At 39.1% G+C, this 18,039-nt stretch overlaps 1 protein-coding gene across 5 annotated transcripts in view; it reads right to left on the bottom strand.

Moving 5' to 3' along the window:
- Positions 1-885: 885 nt before the first annotated feature.
- The window catches only part of per (period circadian regulator), a 99,603-nt gene continuing 82,449 nt past the window's right edge, over positions 886-18,039 (bottom strand). For all 5 annotated transcript variants that reach the window (XM_071685208.1, XM_071685206.1, XM_071685207.1 and 2 more), the window contains exons 18-25: positions 16,985-17,193; positions 15,854-16,068; positions 15,478-15,678; positions 14,880-15,025; positions 13,520-13,616; positions 11,376-11,561; positions 10,159-10,290; positions 886-3,671 (exon numbers count right to left, since the gene is read on the bottom strand). In XM_071685208.1, coding sequence (XP_071541309.1) covers positions 3,531-3,671; positions 10,159-10,290; positions 11,376-11,561; positions 13,520-13,616; positions 14,880-15,025; positions 15,478-15,678; positions 15,854-16,068; positions 16,985-17,193 — 1,327 coding nt within the window. In that variant the 3' untranslated portion in view covers positions 886-3,530. The remainder of the gene's footprint in view (positions 3,672-10,158; positions 10,291-11,375; positions 11,562-13,519; positions 13,617-14,879; positions 15,026-15,477; positions 15,679-15,853; positions 16,069-16,984; positions 17,194-18,039) is intronic.

The following is an 18,039-nucleotide window of genomic DNA, read 5'->3' as shown; positions in this document are numbered from 1 at the left end:
TCATCATCAACGAAAGCTTTTGGGAAATCCTATGTAGTTGCTCTTCACATATCCAAAGCTTTTGACAGGGTATGGCATCAGGGTCTCATCTCTAAGCTCCCTTTCCACACTTTGCTCCCTCATATCTTGCTTCCTCTCTGGCCAATCTATCTCCAGGGTTGTTGATGGATCAGCCCCCAACCTCACCACAGCAGTGTCACTCAAGGTCCTGTCCTGTCCCCTTCACGTTTTCTCCTTTTTATTGCCAATTTTCTGTTTTCCACAAATAACCAAAGGCACTCATACATGCATTCCTCTGTGTCCTTTAATTTTGCTCCTTTTTCTTTCAGTAGATCTGCATCTCATCTCAACACAACTTCCTCTATAAACTCAGACTTGCACAAGATATCTCAGTCGGGTAGAAGAAATCTTGTTGAAGTTTAATGCCTCCAAGACCCAGTTTCTTCCCATCTCTCTTTCGAAAATTCTCAACTTTTCTCTCTCCTTGGATGGCAGTTCTAACTCTGCATCCTTATTTGACAAAGTTGAGTTGAAAGCGGTCCAACTAATAAACTCTGCCAGGCTAACCTCAAAACTTGACGCACTTGCCCTACCCAACAATTTGTTTATCCACCTTCCCTCTTTCATAGGTATTACTTTGGTTTTTGTTCCCAAGAACTGTCTGCTGGCATTCCCCTACAACTAGCTAGACCATGCAATACTTGGCAAGCTACTGCATCAATTATTGTGTGAACATTGGCAACTCAAGGGGGAGCTGTTTCAATAACCATACCTTGAAGCTTTGGAGCTCTCTACCCTTTCATATCTTTCCTAATAACTATGACCTGGCATATTTTCAAGGACAGCGTTTTCTCCAAAATCTTACATACTTTCCCTCATCTCTTATTTTTCCTTTTCATAATGCTCTCTATATTAAAATTAGGGCCTGGCACTGATGCGGACTTTTGTCCATGACTGGAAAAACAAAAATCAGCGTGTCCAGGACCTTTACCCACTTCACCAACCCTGTGTCTCACTTCGGTTTCCATGTCCATTCCCAGTTATCTAAAACACCTCAATTCTTCCAGGTTCTCTCTGTTCAAACTTACATTTCAACTACCATGTCTCTTTCCACTGCAAACCTAATATTCTTGCACTGATTTCCATTTACATTAAAATAATGATACGGATTAGCAAATGTGGCCTTTCTTCACCTGTTCCTAGCACTGCCTTGCAAATGCAGGAAACGATGATCAACAATTAAAAAAATAAAAAATTCATTAAATCAAGTACAAACCGCATACACTAAAACAATCTTAATAAAAACAAAACTCATATATCAAAAAGCTTGAGTATTCACTGTCCACTAGTTGAACAACCCTGATCTTTTTCACAACCCTCCTCAATTTCCATAGTCCACTTCAGTGACTGTACTTTCTGTAAAGCTACTTAATTTATCTAACCCTTAACATCTTAAATCATTAATCAGTTGTATGAAATCTTTACGTACTGATTATCTTGAAACAAATTTTGTTGCAGCCAGTCATAAAGGAAAGCAAGTGTCATGCTTGCTCTTCTGAACGAATATGAGTGTAATATACCCTTTTCTTGGAACCATCTAAAACAAAAACAAGTTAAAAGGCATGAGCATAACTTATTTTAAGTTCCACATGATAGACATATCAGTATCAACATCAAATATTCAGAGGAGCCTTGATACACTGCACACTAATATATCACAGCATCTAAAGAACCCAACAGCCTCTCAAGTATAAACAAAGCTTCTTTACTCATATGATAACAAAATCAAAACTCTACAGTATTCAGAAACATCATATAGAAATTATACAGGCACAGACTTTATGCTATAATTTTCATGCAATAGTTTCCAAACACATGAAAAATAAAACTCAAAATACACTTCATCCCTGGCTTGACAAGGTTCTATCAAAAGATGGTGCACTCAGCTTTGTCACCATTGGCTGTCTTTGTGCACATCAAATTTCCAGCAGCACAGTACCCACATTCAACTAGGAAAAGAAAAAGACCACCGAAAATGAAAAAGGGCAACATTTTTATATCGCATTACTGTATTAATGTACAGTAAACCATAAATACTGCTTACCATTTTCCATATCTGACATTCAGTAATTTCATAAAGAATAGCATTTACTTTAATAATGGGCCACAAAGCAAAGGGATACTTGTGAAAGGTCACTAGGTATATGATGCAACAGAGGAGTCACTGCCTGGCAATTACGACCTTCACATCCTCATGGCTCGAATGGACATTCAATTTAGTTCTGTCCCTTTTGAATGTGGAGGTTTCATTTTTCTATACTCTACATGTGCCACACAGTACTTCAAGAAACACAGAAAACAAATACAACTAGAATGTGAGACAGTGGTTACCAAACTTGCTTCTTCATTAATCAAGCATCTAGACAGCAAATGGCCACAACGTCACCAACAAAATTTAATTTCAAAACATCTGTGTTACATTTACTGTAGCAAAGATATAAATGTCAACACCTTCAATTTCTTACAGACTCAAGACAACTGTTTGCAAGGAAAGGAAGGTAGGCAGTATGGGATTGCTAGGTATGTGTGATGAAAAAGAAAATAAGAATCTATGACTCAAGATGGCTAGAAAAAATAAAAATGGGATGAGATTAGCTGGCATAAGGGTTATTAGGATCTACTGCTGAATCTGCACCATACTTGCATTCAAAATCCGGAATAAGAAGTAATTTTCTTTAAACAAACTGTGACATAAAATGCACACAAATAAAAACAAAAGATTTAACATGAACAAGTGGCTCCTCTGTAGTAATATCTTCATAAAGTTAGTCTACAAACATAATGTGGGTCTTCTATAGCAAAATATACCATTTTACTTCAATGCACTCTGCTCTAGTCTACTAATTCAAAAAAGTTCATGTTGAATGTGGGTATAAAAAGAACTCCAGTAGTAAGTTATATAGCAGAAACTACAGTTTCGTTTTAATGGCATATGTTGCAATTAATGCAAACTGCTGACTAGTACTGATATATAATCTGGGGATGTCATGATGATGCATGAAAACTGAGGTGATAAATGAAAGATGATTTGATAATGCGGTAAACTGAAACACTGACAAATGAAGTGCCTATTGTATCATATAAAATTAATGGTAAGTGAAGAACTGATAAAAATAAAAATGATAATGGATATGACTCCTAATCACAATGAGATCTGCCTGTAGGTGGTAACCTTACTTGTTGCCCCAAAAATATAATCTAATTTTTTTGAGATCAACTCAAAATTAATTACAGTATATAAAAGGTACTATCTGTCTGTCAATACCATATTTAGAAGCTAACAGTATACCCAAATTCCTATGGTAGACTATAAGTGTATCAAAGAACTGACACAAATATGAATATTTGTGGTCTTTACTGTTACTTTACATAATATCCTGAGTGGCAACCATTCTTTTTGTAACAATGGCTGAGGTTTCAAGACCTCTTAGTAAGGCTGAAAGATTCTGTGGTTCTTTCTGGGCTGGTCTTTAAGACGATGAGCTAGATGTCTCTGGTGCAAAGTGCTGTCTTACAGCCGAGAGCTCTGGAGTTGGCATTGGGGCATCCTCTTCATGAAGCATGGCCATCTTGCTGAAGTACTTGGAGGACTTTTTTCTTCGCTGGGAGGTCTGTTAACCAGAAAAATAATTTTTGACGTGTGTGACATTATACTAATGACATGTTAAAGCCTTTTCTTCATCTGTTCCTCATGCTACCTCACTAAATGCAGGAAGCAATGTGTGATAATGAAATGAGTGTAGTTGAGAGAGCAGAGGGTGTATTGAAATGGTTTGGTCACATGGAGAGAATGAGTGAGGAAAGATTGACAGAGGATTTATGTGTCAGAGGTGGAGGGAACGAGGAGAAGGGGGAGACCAAATTGGAAGTGGAAGGATGGAGTGATAAAGATTTTGAACGACTGGGGCCTGAATATACAGGAGGGTGAAAGGCGTGCAAGGAATAGAGTGAATTGAAATGATGTGGTATACTGGGGTTGACTGCTGTCCATGGATTGAACCGGGGCATCTCAGGTAAACCAAGGAAAGTTTTGTGGGGCCTGGATGTAGAAAGGGAGCTGTGGTTTTCAGTGCATTACAAATGACAGCTAAAGACTTGAGTGTGAACGAATGTGGCCTTTTGTCCTTTCCTAGCCCTACCTCGTGGAGGGAGGGGGATGCTATTTCATGTGTAGCAGGGTGGCGACGGGAATGAATAAAGGCAGCAAGTATGAATTATAAGCATGTGTATATATATTATGTCTGTGTATGTATATATATGTACATGTTATAAGGTATAGGTATGTATATGTGAGTGAGTGGATGTGTATGTATATACACAAGTATGTGGGTGGGTTGGGCCATTCTTTTGTCTGTTTCCTTGTGTTACCTCGCTAACGTGGGAGACAGCGACAAAGTATAATAAATAAATAGTTTTTTTTTCCCGGTCTCCCGCGTTTGCGAGGTAGCGCAAGGAAACAGACGAAAGAAATGGCCCAACCCACCCCCATACACATGTATATACATACACGTCCACACATGCAAATATACATACCTACACAGCTTTCCATGGTTTACCCCAGACGCTTCACATGCCCTGATTCAATCCACTGACAGCACGTCAACCCAGGTATACCACATCGATCCAATTCACTCTATTCCTTGCCCTCCTTTCACCCTCCTGCATGTTCAGGCCCCGATCACACAAAATCTTTTTCACTCCATCTTTCCACCTCCAATTTGGTCTCCCACTTCTCCTCGTTCCCTCCACCTCCGACACATATATCCTCTTGGTCAATCTTTCCTCACTCATTCTCTCCATGTGCCCAAACCATTTCAAAACACCCTCTTCTGCTCTCTCAACCACGCTCTTTTTATTTCCACACATCTCTTACCCTTACGTTACTTACTCGATCAAACCACCTCACACCACACACTGTCCTCAAACATCTCATTTCCAGCACATCCATCCTCCTGCGCACAACTCTATCCATAGCCCACGCCTCGCAACCATACAACTTTGTTGGAACCACTATTCCTTCAAACATACCCATTTTTGCTTTCCGAGATAATGTTCTCGACTTCCACACATTCTTCAAGGCTCCCAGGATTTTCGCCCCCTCCCCCACCCTATGATCCACTTCCGCTTCCATGGTTCCATCCGCTGCCAGATCCACTCCCAGATATCTAAAACACTTTACTTCCTCCAGTTTTTCTCCATTCAAACTTACCTCCCAATTGACTTGACCCTCAACCCTACTGTACCTAATAACCTTGCTCTTATTCACATTTACTCTTAACTTTCTTCTTTCACACACTTTACCAAACTCAGTCACCAGCTTCTGCAGTTTCTCACATGAATCAGCCACAAGCGCTGTATCATCAGCGAACAACAACTGACTCACTTCCCAAGCTCTCTCATCCACAACAGACTTCATACTTGCCCCTCTTTCTAAAACTCTTGCATTCACCTCCCTAACAACCCCATCCATAAACAAATTAAACAACCATGGAGACATCACACACCCCTGCCGCAAACCTACATTCACTGAGAACCAATCACTTTCCTCTCTTCCTACACATACACATGCCTTTCATCCTCGATAAAAACTTTTCACCGCTTCTAACAACTTGCCTCCCACACCATATATTCTTAATACCTTCCACAGAGCATCTCTATCAAGACTATCATATGCCTTCTCCAGATCCATAAATGCTACATACAAATCCATTTGCTTTTCTAAGTATTTCTCACATACATTCTTCAAAGCAAACACCTGATCCACACATCCTCTACCACTTCTGAAACCACACTGCTCTTCCCCAATCTGATGCTCTGTACCTGCCTTCACCCTCTCAATCAATACCCTCCCATATAATTTACCAGGAATACTCAACAAACTTATACCTCTGTAATTTGAGCACTCACTCTTATCCCCTTTGCCTTTGTACAATGGCACTATGCACGCATTCCGCCAATCCTCAGGCACCTCACCATGAGTCATACATACATTAAATAACCTTACCAACCAGTCACCAATGCAGTCACCCCCTTTTTTAATAAATTCCACTGCAATACCATCCAAACCTGCTGCCTTGCTGGCTTTCATCTTCCGCAAAGCTTTTACTACCTCTTCTCTGTTTACCAAATCATTTTCCCTAACCCTCTCACTTTGCACACCACCTCGACCAAAACACCCTATATCTGCCACTCTATCATCAAACACATTCAACAAACCTTCAAAATACTCACTCCATCTCCTCACATCACCACTACTTGTTATCACCTCCCCATTAGCGCCCTTCACTGAAGTTCCCATTTGCTCCCTTGTCTTACGCACTTTATTTACCTCCTTCCAGAACATCTTTTTATTCTCCCTAAAATTTAATGATACTCTCTCACCCCAACTCTCATTTGCCCTCTTTTTCACCTCTTGCACCTTTCTCTTGACCTCCTGTCTCTTTCTTTTATACATCTCCCACTCAATTGCATTTTTTCCCTGCAAAAATCGTCCAAATGCCTCTCTCCTCTCTTTCACTAATAATCTTACTTCTTCATCCCACCACTCACTACCCTTTCTAATCAACCCACCTCCCACTCTTCTCATGCCACAAGCATCTTTTGCGCACTCCATCACTGATTCCCTAAATACATCCCATTCCTCCCCCACTCCCCTTTCTTCCATTGTTCTCACCTTTTTCCATTCTGTACTCAGTCTCTCCTGGTACTTCCTCACACAAGTCTCCTTCCCAAGCTCACTTACTCTCACCACCCTCTTCACCCCAACATTCACTCTTCTTTTCTGAAAACCCATACAAATCTTCACCTTAGCCTCCACAAGATAATGATCAGACATCCCTCCAGTTGCACCTCTCAGCACATTAACATCCAAAAGTCTCTCTCTCGCGTGCCTGTCAATTAACACGTAACCCAATAACGCTCTCTGGCCATCTCTCCTACTTACATACGTATACTTATGTATATCTCGCTTTTTAAACCAAGTATTCCCAATCACCAGTCCTTTTTCAGCACATAAATCTACAAGCTCTTCACCATTTCCATTTACAACACTGAAGACCCCATGTATACCAATTATTCCCTCAACTGCCACATTACTCACCTTTGCATTCAAATCACCCATCACTATAACCCGGTCTCGTGCATCAAAACCACTAACACACTCATTCAGCTGCTCCCAAAACACTTGCCTCTCATGATCTTTCTTCTCATGCCCAGGTGCATATGCACCAATAATCACCCATCTCCCTCCATCAACTTCCAGTTTTACCCATATTAATCGAGAATTTACTTTCTTACATTCTATCACATACTCCCACAACTCCTGTTTCAGGAGTAGTGCTACTCCTTCCCTTGCTCTTGTCCTCTCACTAACCCCAGACTTTACTCCCAAGACATTCCTAAACCACTCTTCCCCTTTACCCTTGAGCTTCGTTTCACTCAGAGCCAAAACATACAGGCTCCTTTCCTCAAACATACTACCTATCTCTCCTTTTTTCACATCTTGGTTACATCCACACACATTTAGACACCCCAGTCTGAGCCTTCGAGGAGGATGAGCACTCCCCGCGTGAGTCCTTCTTCTGTTTCCCATTTTAGAAAGTTAAAAGAATACAAGGAGGGGAGGATTTCTGGCCCCCGCTCCCGTCCCCTCTAGTCGCCTTCCATGACACGCGAGGAATGCGTGGGAAGTATTATTTCACCCCTATCCCCAGGGATAATATATATATATATATATATACATATAGGGTGGGGGAGGGGGCGAAAATTCTGGGAGCCTTGAAGAATGTGTGGAAGTTGAGAACATTATCTCGGAAAGCAAAAATGGGTATGTTTGAAGGAATAGTGGTTCCAACAATGTTGTATGGTTGCGAGGCGTGGGCTATGGATAGAGTTGTGCGCAGGAGGATGGATGTGCTGGAAATGAGATGTTTGAGGACAATGTGTGGTGTGAGGTGGTTTGATCGAGTAAGTAACGTAAGGGTAAGAGAGATGTGTGGAAATAAAAAGAGCGTGGTTGAGAGAGCAGACGAGGGTGTTATGAAATGGTTTGGGCACATGGAGAGAATGAGTGAGGAAAGATTGACCAAGAGGATATATGTGTCGGAGGTGGAGGGAACGAGGAGAAGAGGGAGACCAAATTGGAGGTGGAAAGATGGAGTGAAAAAGATTTTGTGTGATCGGGGCCTGAACATGCAGGAGGGTGAAAGGAGGGCAAGGAATAGAGTGAATTGGAGCGATGTGGTATACCGCGGTTGACGTGCTGTCAGTGGATTGAATCAGGGCATGTGAAGCGTCTGGGGTTAACCATGGAAAGCTGTGTAGGTATGTATATTTGCGTGTGTGGACGTGTATGTATATACATGTGTATGGGGGTGGGTTCGGCCATTTCTTTCATCTGTTTCCTTGCGCTACCTCGCAAACATGGGAGACAGCGACAAAGAAAAAAAAAAAAAAAATATATATATATATATATATATACACACATACATATATATATATATATATATATATATATATATATATATATATATATATATATATGAAAAATGTAAGAAATAATTTAGAAAACTGAAACTTCTAGCTTGAAATGAAATGAAAAATTAATGTCACATAATGGTTCAACCTCTGGCTATGGAAAAGGGAAATGTATAATTTATTTACACAAACGTCAATAGTAGTTTTCATCAATTTAACCACTGTATCACACTGTATCATAATGATATATATATATATATATTCATTTTCATATATAGAGTGGGGGAGGGGGCGAAAATTTTGGGAGCGTTGAAGAATTTGTGGAAGTTGAGAACATTATCTCCGAAAGCAAAAATGGGTATGTTTGAGGGAATAGGGGTTCCAACAATGTTATATGGTTGCGAGGCATGGGCTACAGATAGAGTTGTGCGGAGGAGGGTGGATGTGCTGGAAATGAGATGTTTGAGGACAATATGTGGTGTGAAGTGGTTTGATCGAGTACGTAATAATAGGGTAAGAGAGATGTGTGGTAATAAAAAGAGTGTGGTTGAGAGAGCAGAAGAGAGTGTTTTGAAATGGTTTGGTCACATGGAGAGAATGAGTGAGGAAAGATTGACAAAGAGGATATATGTGTTAGAGGTGGAGGGAACGAGAAGTGGGAGACCAAAGTGGAGGTGGAAAGATGGATTGAAAAAGATTTTGAGTGATCGGGGCCTGAACATGCAGGAGGGTGAAAGGCGTACAAGGAATAGAGTGAATTGGAACGATGTGATATACCGGGGTTGATGTGCTGTCAATGGATTGAACCAGGGCATGTGAAGCATCTGGGGTAAATCATGGAAAGTTGTGTGGGGCCTGGATGTGGAAAGGGAGCTGTGGTTTCGGTGCATTATTACATGACAGCTAGAGAATGAGTGTGAATGAATGTGGCCTTTGTTGTCTTTTCCTAGTGCTACCTCGCACACATGAGGGGGGAGGGGGTTGTTATTTCATGTGTGGTGGGGTGGCAATGGGAATGAATAAAGGCAAACAGTATGAATTATGTACATGTGTATATATGTATATGTCTGTGTGTATATAAATGTATACGTTGAGATGTATAGGTATGTATATTTGCATGTGTGGACGTGTATGTATATACTTGTGTATGTGGGTGGGTTGGGCCATTCTTTCTTCTGTTTCCTTGCCCTACCTTGCTAACGCGGGAGACAGCGACATAGCAAAATAAATATTTATATAAATAAGTATAAATAAATCCTGGGATAGGGGAGAAAGAATATCTCCCACGTATTCCCTGCGTGTCGTAGAAGGCGACTAAAAGGGAAGGGAGTTGGGGGCTGGAAATCCTCCCCTCTCGTTTTTTTTTTTTTTAATTTTCCAAAAGAAGGAACAGAGAAGGGGGCCAGGTGAGGATATTCCCTCAAAGGCCCAGTCCTCTGTTCTTAACGCTACCTCGCTATCGCGGGAAATGGCGAATAGTATGAAAAAAAAAAAAAAAAAGTATAAATAAAATAAATAAAAAAAATCTACAAAGGAGCTATGCACACCAACATATGACTGAATGATAATCATTAATAAGATCAAATCCATCTGAAATGACTATTCATGGAAACAGAGGCTTACCTGCATTGAGGTGCCAGCCTGGTCTTCTCCTGATGAAGAGGTGATGCCTTCTTCTAAGTGGAGATCTGGGCTGGAACCCTCCAGCTCCAGCTCATTATACAGCGATGATAGCTGATCATCTACCCATGCAGGCTAAAACGAAAAAAGAAAGTAGATAATACAAAAAAAAAAATCATACATAACTAGAGGATATTCTAATACCACAAGAAATGTCATATTCATATTCATACATACCTAGATGATATTCTAGTAATATTTCACAAAAAATTCTAATACATCAAATTTTAAGTTTATTCATTCACTATAAGGCAAATAAAACAACATAGTATGCATATCATTATTCAGAAATTCTGATTTCACACTCAATCATACAGTTTACAAGCTTAAAGTCTAAAACTTCCTCCATTTCTTAATGTAACACATTACTTGATTATATATGCCTGGCAACACAAAGAAGGCATAAAAATGGTCTTAAATCTGAAAGCCTCTCTTCATGAGGATACACAACTATCATACTGGGAGTTATTACTGGGAACACACAAATAAGACATTAAGCAAAAATACATGAATGTCCAACAAAGAAACTTGAAAGACTATTCAATGCAATTCCAGATGAATCATGAAACACTAATGGACTACAGAAACATTTACTAAAAGACTAGACATAGGCTGAAGACAGCCCTGGATGAACTTATCAAGGGAGTAGTTACCAAGAGAAAAAGCAGCATTCAACAAGCACGACATGCACTGAGCACCACATGCCAGTCCTGCTTCTAAAGCAAAATATCATCATAGGTACTTGTAGATAGATACTCATTTATTCAAACTTCTTTACCTTATATCTTTCAATCATATCTTAACTATATCTTTCACTTAATCCTACTCATCTCACTTAAATGAATTTGGTTCTTATACCTATGTGATTACCAATGTCTTTCTAAGGTGTTTGAACTTAGTGCACTTTAATTTTTTCACAAATTGCATAAACTAATGTAGCTTTCAGATCTTATCTAAAATCAGGTGTAAATGTCACAATAATAAATTGCCATTCACACACTTATCACATACAAATAATGTAGTTTTCTGATGCCTTACCCGACAGCAGATGTAATTATCATGATAATAAGTTGTCATTAAAATGATTATCAAATACAATTAAAGTTTATAAATATCATGAAAAGTTTATTTTTTTAAGTAAAAACTATTGCACACAGTACCTGTTGTAATCTCTTCAGCGTATCCATATCATGCCTGAGAACATCAACTAGTTCCTTGGTTTCAAGTTGGTACCTATAGAGGAGTTCTGGAGTCACTTTAACGTCCTCTAACCATGGTGGATCATTCAGCACTGGACGCTCACACTTAGATCGCGGCATGTTCCATTTCATTCCTACTCGAGAGGCCTTTGGGTACAAGCAGAGATTAAAAATAAAAAAGTAGATTTTATAAAAGGAGAAAGAAAAGCCACACATGAAATATCTAAAAACCCCCTCCCCCTGCATGTGCGTGAGGTAGCGCAAGGAAAAGACAACAAAGGCCACATTCGTTCACACTCAGTCTCTAGCTGTCATGTATAATGCACCGAAACCACAGCTCCCTTTCCACATCCAGGCCCCACAAAACTTTCCATGGTTTGCCCCAGACGCTTCACATGCCCTGGTTCAATCCACTGACAGCAAGTCGACCCAGGTATACCACATCGTTCCAATTCACTCTATTCCTTACATGCCTTTCACCCTCTTGCATGTTTAGGCCCCAATCTCTCAAAATCTTTTTCACTCCATCTTTCCACGTCCAATTTGGTCTCCCACTTCTCCTCATTCCCTCCACCTCTGACACATAAATCCTCTTTGCCAATCTTTCCTCACTCATTCTCTCAATGTGACCAAACCATTTCAGAACACCCTCTTCTGCTCTCTCAACCACACTCTTTTTATTACCACACATCTCTCTTACCCTATTATTACTTACTCGATCAAACCACCTCACACCACATATTGTCCTCAAACATCTCATTTCCAGCACATCCACCCTCATCCACACAACTCTATCTATAGCCCAAGCCTCGCAACCATATAACACTGTTGGAACCACTATTCCTTCAAACATACCCATTTTTGCTTTCCAAGATAATGTTCTCGACTTCTACACATTTTTTAATGCTCCCAGAACTTTCACCCCCTCCCCCACCCTATGATTCACTTCCACTTCCATGGTTCCATCCGCTGCCAAATCCACTCCCATATATTTAAAACACTTCACTTCCTCCAGTTTTTCTCCATTCAAACTTACCTCACAGTTGACTTGTCCCTAAACCCTACTGTACCTAATAACCTTGCTCTTATTCACATTTACTCTCAGCTTTCTTCTTTCACACACTTTACCAAACTCAGTCACCAGCTTCTGCAGTTTCTCACCCAAATCAGCCACAAGCACTTTATCATCAGCGAACAACAACTGACTCATTTCCCAAGCTCTCTCATCCACAACAGACTGCATACTTGCCTCTCTTTCCAAAACTCTTGCATTCACCTCCCCAACAACCCCATCCATAAACAAATTAAACAACCATGGAGACATCAAGCACCCCTGCCGCAAACCAACATTCACTGAGAACCTATCACTTTCCTCTCTTCCTACACGTACACATGCCTTACATCCTCAATAAAAACTTTTCACTGCTTCTAACAACTTACCCCTCACACCATATATTCTTAATACCTTCCACAAAGCATCTCTATCAACTCCATCATATGCCTTCTCCAGATCCACAAATGTACACAAATCAATTCACCTAACAATAAAGCAAATGAAAAGATTAAATTCAATTGATAATAAAGCACAGGTAAAGATTATTTATCTATCATCTTCTATTTCATTCCTATTTACATATGATGGATCAAGTCTGTACTGTCAGAGAACTTGGACACATTCAAAACCCATGCTCCTTGTGCACAAGAGAAACATGAGCTTCCATGCTAAAAAAAAAAAAAAAAAAAAAAGCAATCCTTTTCCACACTGCAAACAAAGTCCATTCATCAAATGGGACTAAAGTCTATTTTCAACTTCTTCTTTTCCATCCAAAAATGACTCTTTTCACACATGAAAAATTATTCCTGATTGCCCCATCATCTACCATGTATTCTTTATGGCCAATTTTGAGCTCTTAAATGCTTGCTCAAACAAAAATGACAAGTATACAGAGTACAATATTTCTCTTTAAACAGTGCCTTGAAGCTTACCAATCATCTCAAGAAGAAATGGTTAGAATCTGTCTAGACACTTTTGAAAGGGTTATAAATCGCTCCCATGGCATTAAACTAAATTTTCAGAACAAAAATAGAAAATAAACATTACCTACCTCACTGTTTTCAGAATTTTCATATATATTTTGTGAGCTTTCATCAGATTTACTTTCTGCAGGTGAAGTTGAGCCACTGACAGACAACACTATATCACTGGAAAATGAAAAACTAATTTATACACTGCCATCAAATCTATACACATATATATACCTATCTTTTTTTAAACCCATCAATCTATAGCTTCCATAGTGTAAAAATTCATCTGACTACTTGTATATATTTGTGACAGAAATTCTAGGTACAACAAAAGTTCTGCATGTATGTATATATCTTCATACCTAACTACCTTTCCCACTTTTGCGAGGTTACATAAGGAACAAATATACAAAGGCCTCATTCACAAATATACATGCCTTCTCTGTCATATACAATCTAACCAAACTCTCATTCACAAATATCCATGCCTTCTCTGTCATATACAATCTAACCAAACCCTCATTCACACATATCCACGCCTTCTCTGTCGTATACAATCTAACCATACCACACACTCCATCCATGGTCCCACATATGAATCAGTCAAGGTTTACCTTGACTGATTCATATGTCCTGATTCAGACCATTAACCCTTTCATTATGATCCTCTGACCTACGAAATCTCTCATGGTCACTGCGAACCCACACAGTTGGAACCCTGGCATGCAGCTAAAAACACTAAATTTGTTTCTTCCCACAAAAGGTTCAGGATTATTATGTGCTTAAAAATCTTGTAAATTAGTTTACCTATTTCCCTAAATGAATGAACACAAATGTGTTTCGACTATTAACTAAAAAATAAACGTGTTTACATAACAATTTCTTTCTAGCAACATTGTAGAATTATTTCAGTTATACATAATTCTAAAAATATATCTATTCACAAGAAAAAATACAAAGGAAGTATCTCCAACCTTACTATCTACATCTCTATGCCTGTTCCCTTCGGAAACTCCCACAAGGGAGCAGCCACAGTAAAAGCCTCTATATTTCTAGTTCTGCTTCTCAGCCTTTAATGCCTCACCCTTAACAGGTTACAAGCAGAGGGCAATTCTTGTGCAATGTTTTCAGAGGCTCCTACCTAATGTTCCTACCAATGATCTACACCAAAGTAAAACAGTGAACACTGCCTTTCCGTCACTAATGTTTGTCTGTCTTGATACATCTCAAATAATTCACTAGGGGAAAGAAGAAAGCAAAGCAAAAAAAGGCTCACTTTACATATATTTTTTCATACCTGATTGTCATTTCCCAAATTAACAGGGCAGCACCAGGAACAAATGAAGAAAGACCACATCCACTCACATCCATTCTCTAGCTGTCATACGTAATGCAATTAAAATAAAAAAACAATAAATCTTATGGATGCATATGAGCTACCTTGAATCTTCTTGCTGCTGTTCACGATCATCAATTGCCATCCTATCCTGCTTCCCAGGTGAGCCTATGCTCTCTGCTTCTGCTTGGACACTGGTTGACTGTGAGAACTGCGAAACCTGTGATGAGTCACGGTTCTTCTCAGTATCCTGTGGGATTGCAAGCTAAAGTCAAACAATTGTACAGATTGACACATACAAAAATTTTTACGAAAACATGAAGACAAAATATGGGATACACTGAGCTGTTGATGTGTCATAAGGGTAGAAAAATGTTGGAATTACCAATCACATAATCAATGAAGCTAATAAACTAAGACCAAGCAGTTCAATTGTGGAAATTTGTTAAAAAAAAAAGGTGGGTGGAGGGGGATAAACATGTCTCTATTCACGTAGAAATTCTGACAGGTTTCACAGCAATGAAGAAAAAAATACAGGATATAGTTCCTCACATTATGAATTCACATATAAGTAACTCGCTTAGACACAGTGCAACTAGTGCTGAAAAATCTACTGTCTCAATAATCCAATTACTTACCTTTAATTATACACATTTTGTACAAAATCATGGTAATCCAAAAATCTCTACAATGAAAACTTACCTTTGGCATGCAACCTGGTGACAACATTGTGGTATCCTCTACATAGGAGCGTAAACTTTCTTCAACATGAGAGTGTGAGCTGATAATCTTTCCTGAAGCCGAGGCAGTACTGCCACGTGCTGACCCTGGTTCTGCTTTTACTGATGTAGCTTGTGAGTCAGGCCGACGTAAGTGTGTAGCAGAACGCTTGATGCTTAAGTTCTGTCAGATGATAAAACAATACTTTTTAATTGAACAAAAAGTATAGATACCACTTTTAAATTTACTAATTTTTTATGATATAATCAGGAGAGATCATAAAACTATAAAAATTATGAGTTGTGCTCTTTCTTATCTTCATACCAGTCATCATCAATTTTACAAGTCAATTACTAACCTTTCCAGAGTGAATGTGTGGATCCAAGAGCTCATGTTCACTTTCAGCACCCGAACGCTTTTCACCATCAGAGAAAGGTACTGGAATTTGTCCTATGGGTGACTGAACAGCAGTGTGTTGGTATACAACATTAGGCAGCATGAGTGGAGGAGCATTAAAGAGTGGAGGTCCAACAGTTTGGTACATCACTCCAGGAATGGCACTCATATATTGCACTGGAAGAGCACAGAACTGGGTGTCAGACATGGGATTAAACAAGAAATATTCTTGTTTTATCTTGGTGGTACTAAATGTTTATGGTTCCTAATCACTAAGTGATTGTACTGAGTGCTCTGTTTTAGGTGGTTTGTAGTCTTGTTATGTTTGCCTCTGTAAGAACTGTGAAAATGAACACTTACTTAACTATCCTACATTTACTTCACAAAGACATACACACAACATCTCCACTCTTCTTGCCATATCGTTCCATCCAGTGGATGTATCCACTTTCCTGAGCACTGTGGGAGCTCTACAGAAGAGGATCCTTGAGTAGGAAGGTAAACTAAGGCATTATTTACAGAGGATACCGAGGAATATTAACCAGAGCCAAGCCTGAAAGGCAATTCTAAGGTCTATTTTGATACTTTATATGCCCTAATTCAGCCCACTGACAGCACATAATTCCTCATCAAACCAATGCAAATCATCCTATGCATGCCTCACCCTCCTGACTGCTCAGATCCTAAAGCCTTCTTAATTCAGTCATGACATCTTGGCCTCCCCCTCCATCTCTGATACAGAGATCTTCTTGGTCAGTCTTTTTGGCTCTTCCTCTCCACATGTCCATATCATTTCAGCAAACCCTGGTCAGATCTTTTTCAATCAAACTGCACTTACTACCACATCTCTCTTTCTTACAATATCATTCCTCACATTTTCAATCTGCCTCATTCCACATATTGTCATCAGACATTTCATTTCTAAAATGTCTACACTCTTACATCCTAACACTGTAGTATTTCTAACATTCATTACATTTTGATGTTTTACATACTCCTACTCTCTGTCTTAGTGTTCAAAAATGGACAGGCTAGGTTCAATTATTCTAAAACAAAAAATTTTTATCAGTGCATCAACAACTGAAGTAACCACCTTGAGGTTGTATGAATGTTGGCGGCTGAGGTGGCATGACAAAAGTGGGTCCAGGTACTCGAGGGACAGATAGCTTGTCAATCTGAGGCAGAGGGGACACGCTTGATGCACTGCTGGGGAAGTAGAAACCTGGCATGATGCCCGGATATGGTGGAGCTGCTAAACTTCCCCCACTGGAAGTGCTTGGTCCAACAGCTGCTCCAATGGGCCTATAATGGATAACAAAACAAGCATTGCTAAGCTCATATATTGTTTTGAATACTGATAGGAACAGAGATGACCATAAAGCTAAGTACATAGTTATCTTACCAAAAGAATAAATCTACTAAGTAATGCTCACAAATATGGCACACTTAATCTTTTGTCTTCATAAGTCTGTGGTAAGGGCAGAGGATATGGCAACTGAGGGTATAAATGGGGAAAACGAGTGTAAGTGTGGCCATTGTTTGTTAGTTCTTGATGCTACAAAGTTACAGCATGAAAGACTGTTAGACATCTTAAAGAAATACAGAAATTGAAAATTGTCTTGGCAGTCTAAGAATAAAAGTATAACACCTTTACATCTTTGTTATTTTCCAATATAAGGGGATGATAACTGCAACTTTTTAAAAATGACATTAACATCAACTTCAAAATCAAACATTTATTCTGTGTTTGTTTAAAAGTGATGAAAGACAATGTAAAATTAGGTTTACATTAAGTTACCACATGGAAAAAATCTACTGTACTTGTAATATATGGCCTTAAAGCAGCTTTTGACACAATTATCACTTTGTGCTTATTTCTAAAGCGTGGAGCATAATAAAAACAGGTTTATATTACTTTATCACATGTTGAAAAAATATCTAATATACCTGTGTGGAATGGCCTTAAGGCTGTCTACGACAATTATCACATGATGCTAATTTCTATAGCATAGTTACATAGTTTGAATAATGCATTAGCAGTGAAAAAATCAAAGTTTCTTTGATTATCAATAAAGAAGAGTGACAAGGAAAACCTTTCTTTTCCAAAATCACATATTCATTAGTTTGGCCTACTCATTATCACTACCC

This window comes from Panulirus ornatus, chromosome 39 (assembly GCF_036320965.1).
Source record: "Panulirus ornatus isolate Po-2019 chromosome 39, ASM3632096v1, whole genome shotgun sequence".
Classification (NCBI taxonomy): Eukaryota; Metazoa; Arthropoda; class Malacostraca; order Decapoda; family Palinuridae; genus Panulirus; species Panulirus ornatus.
This window is presented reverse-complemented; position numbering and strand designations above follow the sequence as displayed.